The following is an 11541-nucleotide window of genomic DNA, read 5'->3' as shown; positions in this document are numbered from 1 at the left end:
ATCTAGATGAATACGATGTTATTAATCCATCCAAATACTAAACAATCTCAGATTTCGCCTTTTTCCTTTTTTGAGAAAGAGTGTCATGTATAGCAGGCTAGCTTCAAACTCACTATGCAGCCAAGGACGGCCTTGAACTTCTCACACTCCTGGTAGGATTACAAGCAGGTATCACCACATCGTCAGTTTTTGTGGCACCAAGCAACAAATCCAGAGCCTCAGGTACACTATGCACTCAACCATCTAAGCTACAGTCCAGTCCGGCTACATTTTTTTTTTTTTTTTGTCTTTTTTGTCTTTTTAAAAATAGCATTCCTTGGGGCTGGAGAGCAGTTGTTAAGAGCACTGGTTGCTCTTCCGGAGGACCCAGGTTCAATTCTCACCACTCACATGGCAGCTCACAACTGTCTGTAAGTCCAGTTCAAGGGGATCCGACACCCTAATCATACAGACACACATGCAGGCAAAACACCAATGCACATACAACTAGAAAGAAATAAAAATTTTAAAATAGCATTCTGTAGAATAATTTTGAATTCTGAGCAAAGCTGAGCTGAAAGTACTTCGAGTGCCCACATACCTCCTGCCTGGACATACGGACAGCCTTCCCTACTAGGCCAACCATACTCCAAGGGGGTTGGTGACAGCTGACCACACTGATACAAGGTGTGTCATTTATACTGAGTTCACTGTGGAATGTGCAGGAGCACAGAGTCGGGGATGTTCATCTGTCGTATAATTCAAAAGACTTTCACTACCTTACAAATCCTCAAGGCTCTTCTTTTCCTTCCTTTTTTCTCCCCAGTTCTTTACAGTGCCCATTCTTTGCTCTTAAACCATAGTTTTGCCTCTTCCAGAATCAGAATCAGAAGTAGGACAGTGTGGACCTGTCCTACTCAGGGTTACCACTGCACTGATGGAACACCAAGACCAAAAGCAAGTTCAGAAGCTGAGGGTTTATCGGGTTCATACTTCCATATTGCTGCTCATCACTGAAGGAAGTCAGGACAGGAACTCAAGCAAGGCAGAACCTGGAGGCAGGAGCTGATGCAGAGGCCATGGAGGGGTGCTGCTTACTGGTTTGCTCATCATGGCTTGCTTGCTTCCAGAACCCAGGACCACCTGCCCAGGGATGGCACCAACCACAGTAGGCTAGGGCCCTCCCCATCAATCACCAAGAAAATGACCTACAGGCTCGCCTGCATGGATCTCATGGAGGCATTTTCTCAGTGGAGGCCCCCTTCTAACATAAGCTAGAGTTTTAAGACATAAAACTGGCCAGCACGGGAACCTTTCCAGATTGGGTTGTTCACTTAGTGACAAAAACTCCTTGTTTTCTGCGGCTTTATAGCTCAGTTATTAGCATTGAATAATATCCTATTGTCTGAACTGAGCAGTGCATTTTTCCATTTGCCTTGTTTGCTTCCAACTCTTAGCAGTTATGAATAAAGTTTCTAAAAATAAAGATGCAGGTTTTTGTGTAGACATGTTTTCAACTCACTTGGGTTGATACCAAAGAATTTGATCACTAGATTATGATAAGAGCACTTTTAGTTTTGCAAGGAACTGCCAACATTTCCTCCAAAGTGGCTGCACCATTTTGTATTCCAAACATAAACAAACATTCCTATTACTTCATATATTTTCCAACGTTTGGTATTGTCAGTACCTTTTTTTTTTTTTTTTTTTACTTTGGTTATTCTAATAAATATCTCATGTCAACTTGACTTTTTACTCATTCAAAATAACATCATATGGATGCCTTTTACAAGCTCAAACCACCTCTTCCCAGATCACACCAAGGAGACTGCAGGGAGGAGTCAGAGGGTCCTTTCCCAAACCTCAAACTTACACAGAGAATATAGACCGTGGTCAGTATATTGAGCACACAAGTAGCAAATCATGATGATAGGGAAACAATAATTGTGTGTGTGTGCGGGGGAGGGGGGAAGGTGTCACTGTGACATCTAGTAAGTTTAAGAGGTTAAAGTGCTGTGGACAGCTCCAGGCATTGAGAGTAAAAGCAAAGCAAGCTGTCACACCTCCCTAAAGGTCCAGATGCAATTTTTCTGGGACCCACTCTTCTAGTTCCTGAGTGTTTTTACTGTGGATGTTGTTTTGTGGGTTTTTTGTTTCTGTTTTTGAGACAGTTTGTCCGTGTAGCCCTTTGCAGACTGGCCTCCCTGGGAGCACAGCTTTCACCAGGATGTGGGAGGGACTCTCGGGCCTTTTGTTGTTCTGTTTTTTTGTTTTTTTCTGCAGAGTTGTGATTGGATGGTTGATAGCATCGTGGGACAGATAGTGGGTAACATTCTGTTCTTCTGGGGGAACACCAGGATCAAATCAGTGTGCAGAGTGGCTGTCTTATCTGTGCAGACAGGGTTTGCTGAGTTGGGCCCTGACTCCAATCCCTAAACAATACAAATTCTTCCAGTGAAATGTCAAAACTCCACAGCCATGGCTTTTCACTGGGACGCCATCAGGCCTCTGGGAATCAGCACTCTGAACAACGACAGAACTTCCCAAAGACAACAAGGACAGCTGGGCACTGTGTGCGTATGTGTGGGGGGGAGGGGCTGTGATAAGATCACTTAGGTCTTATCTTGTCAAAGCTCAAAGGTCAGGTCAACCCAGAACCCACATAGTAGAAGGAGAGGGCCAGTGCCCAGAAACTGTCTTCAGATCTACTCGTGCATGAGTGCACGCACGTGCGCACACTTTTTTTTTTTTTTTAAAGCACAGAATGACTCAGAGAAGACACACTCTAATGTGTCTTACTTTGTTGGTATCTCCCTCCCAACCCTCACTTAGCCTTTCTTAAATCATCCTTAAAAACACAAACTGGGTGGTGGCGGCGCACACCTTGAATCCCAGCACTCGGGAGGCAGAGGCAGTTCAAGGCCAGCCTGGTCTACAGTGAGTTCCAGGATAACCAGGGCTACCCAGAAAAAGCCTGTCTCAAAAAAAACCAAAAACAAACAAAAAACCTACCTCCTCAAAAACACAACTCTGCCTCAAATAAATAAAGAAAAAGAAAAAGAAAAAAAAAAAAAGGAAAATGAAACTTAAATGTTTTGTTTTGGGGAAAACATTTCATTCACCAAGAAAACAAAATGGATTATGCTTTACAACCAACAACATAGCTCGACCTTCGAGGACGAATGAATAGCATTTTCCCTCATCAAATGCTCTGAATAAGGAAACAGGAGTTGCTGCAATCAGAACTTGTCCAATCTTAGCAAGTTCTGACCATCCAAAACACCAGGGTCAAATCCTCCAGGATGGTCAGGCCCTGGGCTTTAACAGGACACTTACATCTCAGCCAGCCAAAAGCTGGCCTTTGGGGACTCCCTAGGAAAGCCCAGTGTGTCCATGAGGAGGAGTATCAGGTAAGCGCTTGGTTCTGGGTTCCAGTGGCACAGAGGACAGTTCCCCCCTCCCCTCTGTGGTGGGAATGGGCTGGCTTAACCTACCATCTTTCCCTCAGCCTTCATTAGGAAGAAGGGGGAAGTCTCCTGCCTAGTAACTCAAATTACGGCCTCTGTGGGGCTCCGGGTCCCCTCACAAATACTCTGGTGGCAGAAAACTCAAGGGCAAGTTTGACAGCGTTGCTTACCTCCCCACAGCAAAAACTGTCAGCCCCACGGTGATTTTCCGCCTGGCATAGTAATTTTCCAGCAGATCTGTGTCGTAAGTTCCCTCCCACACAATTGGTGCATTCCAGTGGGTCACCGTCAAAACCTCCGGGCGGTTCCTGGTGACAAAACATCCAACACTGTGAGTCAGAACCGTTACGCTAAGATGAGACCCTGGTTAAGGAAGAGGAGGCCAGCAAGATCTTCGGCGACTGTCCTGGGATCCCAAATGCTTGAGCAGGAGGAGTGTGACAGGGGCATGGGTCCAGGCACCCCAGAGGTGCCTTCTTGGAGTCTCACTTAGAGAGATCGTGAGACACAGTTTATTCATGGAACCAAGGCTGACCTCAGTCTCACTTCCTAGCCAAGGATCGCCCTGAACTTCTGACCCCGATCCTTCCATCTTCCAAATGCTGGGTTTAGAGGCGTGACCCACCGCACCCCCTTTGTGAAGAGCTCAGTTGCTAGATACTAACTGACCCGCATCCCCGCCTCCTTTGCTTTTCTCCCCAGCCTGCAACTGACATCTTTGGGCTGTTACTTATCCCCGAGATCATCAGAGCCTAACAAGCCCCTAAGATGTGATGCAGGGGGATGAGGGAATGAGGTCAGAGCTGAGAGAGAAAAGCCTCTTCCTGTCTGCCTTTGGCCGGAAAGGGCCCCAGTCTTAGGGGATGCTAGTGTCATCATCCTGCAGGAGTGAAGACACTCTGAAGACATGCTTGTGCCCCTCCCAGAACTCCTCCAGCAGTCTCACACTAGGCCTGGTACCTAAATGGCAGTCAGTGCCATTTAGATAAAATTAGGGGATCACAGGACCCCTTTATCCGTTCCTCTTCCCAGTGTGGACACATCAAATAGCCTCCTTCTTCTGTTTCCCACTATTTTCTCTTCTTTAGAAGTTGTAAAACATTTGGACGTGTGGCATGCACGCTGGCATGTACATGACTGCAGTGTGCACTCAGGGCTGATGCTGGTAACTCTTCACGGAGCCAGGGTCTCTCAAGTGAGCCCAGGGTTCATCGGCACATCCCGGTCAGGCTGGCCAGCTTGTTCTGGGGAATCCGGTCCCCAGATTGGAAGCAGCGGCCTCCCTGCCAGGCTGCCACACCCACCCAGCACTTTACGAGCGTGCCAGGGATAGGAACTCAGGCTTGCATAGCAGAGCGAGAGCCGTGAGTCCACGCGTCATCTCTCCAGCCCCATCCCTTGTCGCTTTCATCAGCGGATGCTCAGGCTGCCGTTTTATAGACAGGGATACAGAAGTGCCTAGAAAGGAAGGAGTGGAGCACAGCCGTGCTGGAAAGCAAGGCTCTGGCGAGACCCCCTCCCCTGCCCACAGCTCTCTCCTCACTGGGGAGGTTAGGAGTCTGTTCTCGTTACTCAGAAAGCCCGAATAAGACCCGGCAGCACCAACACAGGGAGCCAGGCAGGTAGCAACAGTGACTGTGAAAGCTGACTGCAGGAAGGACAGGAGGCAGCTGAGCCCAGCAGCTGGGCCTCCAGCTCACCTGGAACAGACTGAAGGACCCGGATGGGTGGGATGCTTCTTGACCAAGCTTGCTAGCTTTTGCACAGCATTTGCCTGGAATTTAAACCTAACCCTCACTGGCTCCCAGTGCTGAGGTACCGGCCCCTGCGTGGGCCTGGCCCTCACTTGGCCTTTGCCTGTGCCTCACAGGGGCAAAAGCCACCCACAAGGGGATGCAGGCAGGGCTGCAGGGAGACTGGGACACACTCTGATTCTCAGTGGTTACGCTGCTGCTGCTGCTGCTGCTGCTGCCAGGAGCCAGGAGGAATGTCCCCTATACCCTCCACAGTGGCACGTGCCTGCCATTAGCAAAGCCGCCACCTGCTACCAAGAGCCTGGCGGGGAGAGTGAGGAGTTTGCCCATTACCAGTCTCTGCTCTCTAGTTCTTGAGGTGACTCTGACCTCCCAGCCCAGTCCTCCCTGCCTCTGGCTGGCCTCTCCCCTCCCTGGGAGAGCTGGAAGAACCTCCACTTGGTGGACTGGCAGGGCAGGGAAAGACCTCCTGGCTGCCTGCTCTACTGCCCACCTGGTGCCTTGTGCCAGCTGGCTTGGAGTCTCAGACCCAGATGGGCCTCGGCTCCCTCTCTAGCATACCAGGTGTGCCTGCTGCAGGGTGGCCATGGGTGCTCCGGGGCTCCCTTCTGTCACAAGAGATGCTACAGCAGACTTGGTACCAACCCTAGCCAAGGCCTGTGACATGTGGCATCCGCTATCCAGGAGTGAGAAGCAAGGCTCAGGGAAACTTACTCATGTGTCCAAAGCCACGGAACTGGTCATGAATGTTGACACTTACACAGATGACATGGAGCACTTCCTGTGAGACTGGGTTACCGAAGAAGGTTCATTCTTCTGAGACAGGGTCACTTCTGAAGTCAGCTGTATCCACTGTCTCATTAAGCAACGTTACCTGCCAGTGCTCTGAGCCAGGAGCTACAGGAGGTTACATTATGTCAGAGGCGTGTGCCAGTAACCAACCATTTCCTATTTAATCAACGAGGAACCTGTACCAGGGAGGTTAAGCAATTTGCTTGAAGTCACACAGCTGATAAGAGGGGAAACTGAGACTTGAACCCAGGGAGTCTTTCTCTGGAGACGTAGTGCTTTGAGCTCATTTCTATTGCTCCTTAGGCGGACACTCGTTTGGCTGATGGAATCTGGTGAGACCCCAGATTTGCCTTTGTCCATTCAGCAGCCACCTCGGCATATCATCAGTACTGAGCTGTCGTGAGCCTTTGTGTGCTGTGGGGAGCTCCCAGGACCCAAGCTCTGTGGGGTGCTCACCTGGAGAGCTTTACACCCTGGTGGCACATTCACTCCTGCGGAGCTCTGGCTTTATGGGGTGACAAGGTTTCGGAACAAAAAGGGAAAATAAGTAAGCGCACACAGGGTCTGCTTCATCTCCCTCGCACACCACAGCTCCGTCCTCTGGGTGGTTGATCTTGCCTGTCAAGGAAGGACGCCTCAGTAGCTCTAACCCAGCCACCTTCCCTCAGTGGTCCTTGCTGTATATGATATATGAGCCACTGTATTACTGCCATGTATGGGCAGGCAGTATGTCACTGTTTTTAATGAAAAGAGGGACTAGGCGTGTATCTGCTGTTTTGAGTACATGAGGGACTAACTGCTGGCCTTTCACCCCTGCATTTAATGTCCACACAAGCCACAACCAGCACCCACGGTCATGTCAAGCAAGGCTAAGGAAGGGGACTGAGCCATTGGTCACTTAGTTCATACAGAGAGCCCCAGAGAGGTGACACCTAGTTCTCCCCCTTGAGAATCCCCTCAAGCCCAGCCCCACCCGCCAGCCACTCCTCAGCTGCCTGGCGTCTCTGTGAGAAGCCCAGTGTCCACTCTGGTTACCTGAAAGGGAGAGCTTCCTTTGAGCAGGAAGACAAAACAGCACTATTAAAAATTAAAGCTAAATTAAAAACCGAACCGTTCTCTTTCCCAGCAGTCAATTGTTCAGCTCCACTGACAATTGCAGTGTGTCCATGACCCTTGACTGAGAAGCCAGACAACAGCTTGGAAGTGCAGGTGTGAGCAGGTGGGAGGGGGCAGCTCAGGCATCAAATCCCACAGCCCCCCCCCCCCCAAGAAGCCACTGTGATACTGTCAACTGCCTTAGCCAAGATCACCATGATGAGGTTCTAAAGGGAGGGAGGGAAGAGAGCCAGGGAAGAGCCACTCAAGTGCCTGCCTTCTTTCTGGACGGGGCACTCAGCGCTGTGTGACCTCAGCACGCCGGGATCCACCATTCAGGGCAAAGGCTTCCGGGAAAATCCCAGGCCGCCTTCAATAAAGCCCTCGGGTCTCCAGGTTACCAGGAGTTTACCCTCAGCTGTATGTCTTCATGCAGAGGTACACCAACAGTACCCACGTGTCAGCTGGAAGATGTGTTAAAACGCTGTAGGCTAGGCCGGCAGGATAGCTCGGCAAGCAAAGGCACTCGAGAGACTTCACAACCAGAGTGTGATCCCGGGGACCCACACAGCGGAAGAACCAACTCCCACAAGCGAGCTGTCCTCTGACTTACACATGAGGACCTTGTCACACACACACGAATGAATGAACCAAAACTCTTTAAACCTCTTATGAGTCACACAGCAGGCTGGGGAAAGATGCGGAACACCCATCGCTCAAGCTGCAGTAACCCACCAGAGAGCAGGCGACAGCAGGGATGGGAGGAGAGGGGGCTGTGTTGTGGAGAGGAGGATGTGTTAAGACTCTGGGAGCAAGAATTGATGAAAGAACTAGACTGTTGGTGGACAAAGAAAAAAAGCAATCTCCCAGACTCGGACCGGACTATTTACTGAGATGGGAAGTGAGAAAGAAGAGGGAGGGGTCGGAATTGAGAAAGCCACGTGGATCCTGTGAGATGAGCACAGAGAGATGGCGGGCAGGCAGGTCAGCACAAGTCTGGGCTCAGAGGCCTGGGGGCTGGAGACAGCTGTGACAGGCGGCCTCTCCGTGCTGTCTGATGCCAGGCAACGCAAGGAGGCATAATGGAAAACAGAGCACAACGGAAGAAGAGGGTGTGTAAAGGCCCAAGCATTCCTGAGGCAGGAAGAGGAAAGAACAGAAGAGGAGAATGGCCAGGAGGAACCCGAAGACGAGCAGAGATTTCGATGTAGAAATATATGTGCTCTGCCCTGCACTGGACCTGCCGTGGTTTGCAGGAAACAGTACACTGACACGCATAAAAACACTAATTTACTCATTAATTCGCTTATTCAAGAAATAGACTTTGGTGCCTTGGGAAGGCTTTTAATGGGATGGTAGTTCAAATCAATATTTGTGTGTGCATGTGTAGGTGCGTGTGTGTGTGCGTGTGCGTGTGTGTGTGTGTGTGCGCGCGCAATGTGGAGACCATAGGACAATCTTGGGTGTTATTTCTAAGGTGCCATTCACATGTATGCATGCATGTAGATGTGTGTATATATGTGTATATATGTGTATGTATATATATGTGTGTATGTGTATTTATACACAGAGAGAGCGAGAACTCACAAATTAGAATACAGTGGTTGACCAGGGTCACACTGATCCATCTGCTTCCCACATTCCAGTGTGAAATTACAAGTGAATGCCACCACACATGGATTTTGTGTGGTGTGTTAATGCATTCTGGGGATCGAACTTGGGTTCTCATGATTGCAGAACAAGCCCATGATTGAGACCCCTCCACAGCCCTCCAAGCCATATTCTTTTTATATCTGCCTGCCATTCATTTCAAAGTGAAACTGAGCAAGGCATGGGGTGGCCATGGCCCTCTTCCCTCTGCCCATAATAATTCACAGTGCAAATGCCACAGTAAAACTGTCCCGTCTTCTTCAAAAAGGTGCTCAGTGACTATGTCTCGCTGTCTAGTCCCAGGGGACCTCATCCCCACAGCGGCCATCTCTAGCTGTCTAGTCCCTGGACTTCATCTAAGATGCTTAGCAAAGCTGTAGCACTCCCAACTTTTTACACGTAGAGTGTCTCCCGGGCAACTACCCCACCGCCCAGCCTATCCAAGGACACGCGCAGGACAGAGCTCCGGTTCATGCACAGTGGCATGGATCTCCTATGCTGAGCAATAAGCGGACCTGCCAGAACATATCCAAGTGTCTCCAGCACCCAAGATCCCTCACAAGGCACAAGGTCGTATTCTCTCCTTCTTCTGGAGCTGCTCCTGCCTCCCGCCAGTGCTGAGACAGAACACACCTGGTCCTCCGCCGGCATGCCCTCACCTCGAGCTACGGTCTTCCCTGGCCCCCACACTCTGACCACACCTCACCCTCCATCTCCAGCAGAGCTCGTGAGCACCTGAGACCCCCACCCAGAAGCTCCTCACCACCACACCACACAGTGCTTCCCCCAGCTCCTAAGCCTGTGTCCCTGCCCCACATCCTTTTCCTAGTGACGCCCAGCGTCTAGCGCCGCCCCAACTCACCACTGCGAGGTCTCCCAGGCCTCACAGTCACCTTGGGCAGTTCTGTTCTTAATTGCTACACATCTTTCCAGTCAGTGGATCACATGACCTTAGTAACTGTGTCAAACACTAGTTTCCCGTCGACTGCTCCCTAGGACTGATAATTCCCCTATGCACTTCCTCTGCAGCTCCTGTCTTCCCCCTCCCCCCTTCCTCCTCGTCTTCTCTCTGTATTGGTCCTCATGCACGCTAAGCATATGCTCTGCTACTGAGCTACACAACCCCAGCTCCGTGACGGGGAGCTTCTTAAGTGTGTCATACTGTCCCCAATGCAACGACTACCACAGTATTTTTTAAAGCCGTAATTCCTGTCAAGAAATAGAGATTTGGTTGTGATCAACCGAATAGAGTTGATGTCCAAATACCTACACCTATACACAGAAAGAAATTCATCTACAGTGTGATGCGCTCTGATAGCCTTCTATATTTAATTTTATATGTGTGAGATATAGGGAGTGCGTGCGCATGCACAGGCCATGGCACGCGTGTGTGTAGAGGTCAGAGGACAACCACAGGTGACAGTCCTCACTTCCCGCCATGTCTGAGGCAGGGTTTCCTGTTCTTCCTTCCTACTGACCCACCACCTTCCAGGAACTCCCGTCTTGATGTGGGTCAATGGCATCACACGCGCACGACACTGCCTGCGGCTTTGCATGGCTCCGGGGGCGAGGGGCCTGACCTCCAGTCCTCAGTCAGCCCAGCAAGCACTTTAACCGCTGCGCCAACTCCGGAGTTCTTGGCTTGCTTTAAAAGCTAAGTTTGGGCTCAACCGTGGGGGCTAGTTTCTGAAAACACAAGGGGGTAGCGAGGGGCAGTGTGGAAAAACACCAGCTAACGGATCCTGTTTTCTGATAAGCATTTGCTGTCTGTGTGTGTAACGAGTGAATTCATGGCGGCGAGAATCTCTTACCGTGTCCACACCACAAGACACCGTAACCGAGTCTAGAGAATTTTTCTTGGCCCACTCCAGATCTTGTAGATTTCCATAGTGTCCTGGGGGACCCACTAAGGCTCTTTTTGCCCAGTGTTTTGTGCTGCACCTACAGCTGCCCATTTGCTGTTGGATTCTCACAGCGCTCAGTCTGTTTGGTCCAAAGTACCCAGATCTCGGTTTCTTAGCCACTGAGGAAGCCGCCCTGCCAGCACCACACTGGCCCCAACCCCCACCCCGCCAGCTCCTCCAGTGTGCTTACTACTCTCTGCCCTTACTGTGGATTGAACCAGTCCGATAGGAGAGGCTCTTGAACTCGGTCACGCCTTCCCTTTTCTCTCCCTTTTTCTATGTCGTCCTCCTCTTGGTAACCGTGCGTCCTGTGTACAAAGAGAAAACAAGATTGGTAAGGACATCATGGAGGCATGGGGGCCTCTTTCATGTCTCAAGGTAGAGAATGCATCTCTCCTGGCACTGGGTGGACTGGAGGATTCCTACATACTTGGTGGGGGTAGGGGGTGGGGGTAGGGTGGGGAGGTGCAGCATTTGCCTCTCTGGCCACCATGCAGGTAAGTGGTTACGTTTCAATGACCCTGTAACCCTCTGTTATTTCAGAAGTGGGGAGAGATGGTTTAGAAAGGCCCGCCAAGGAACATTTCTGTTCTCTGTCTAATCCGAAATTTAAATTTCAGCCTGATCTTCAGAATTTTGACTGGAGAAAGAAAAGGACAAAGGAAGACAGAGGAAGGCAGATGGGGAGGGAGGGAGGCAGAAGGGGAGAGGGGGAGAGGGAGAGGGAGAGGGAGAGAGAGAGAGAGAGAGAGAGAGAGAGAGAGAGAGAGGGAGAAGAGGGGGGAGACTCAGAATTCTGCCTGTAAGTTCGACTCCTCCAAACTGAATGAGGTGGCTCATTCAGTAAAACTGCCAGTCACGAAAACCTGACCATCTGAGTTTGATTTCCACAACCCATAG

General features: G+C 50.4%; 1 protein-coding gene across 6 annotated transcripts in view; it reads right to left on the bottom strand.

Moving 5' to 3' along the window:
• Ggta1 (glycoprotein alpha-galactosyltransferase 1 (inactive)) overlaps positions 1-11541 on the bottom strand; it is a 68316-nt gene that overhangs the window by 3381 nt on the left and 53394 nt on the right. For all 6 annotated transcript variants that reach the window (XM_055600613.1, XM_055600617.1, XM_055600616.1 and 3 more), the window contains 2 exons: positions 10848-10949; positions 3617-3754 (listed from right to left, as the gene is read on the bottom strand). In XM_055600613.1, the coding sequence (XP_055456588.1) occupies positions 3617-3754; positions 10848-10949 (240 nt within the window). The remainder of the gene's footprint in view (positions 1-3616; positions 3755-10847; positions 10950-11541) is intronic.

Source organism: Psammomys obesus, unplaced genomic scaffold, assembly GCF_907164565.1.
Source record: "Psammomys obesus unplaced genomic scaffold, mPsaObe1.curated_primary_1811, whole genome shotgun sequence".
Classification (NCBI taxonomy): Eukaryota; Metazoa; Chordata; class Mammalia; order Rodentia; family Muridae; genus Psammomys; species Psammomys obesus.
This window is presented reverse-complemented; position numbering and strand designations above follow the sequence as displayed.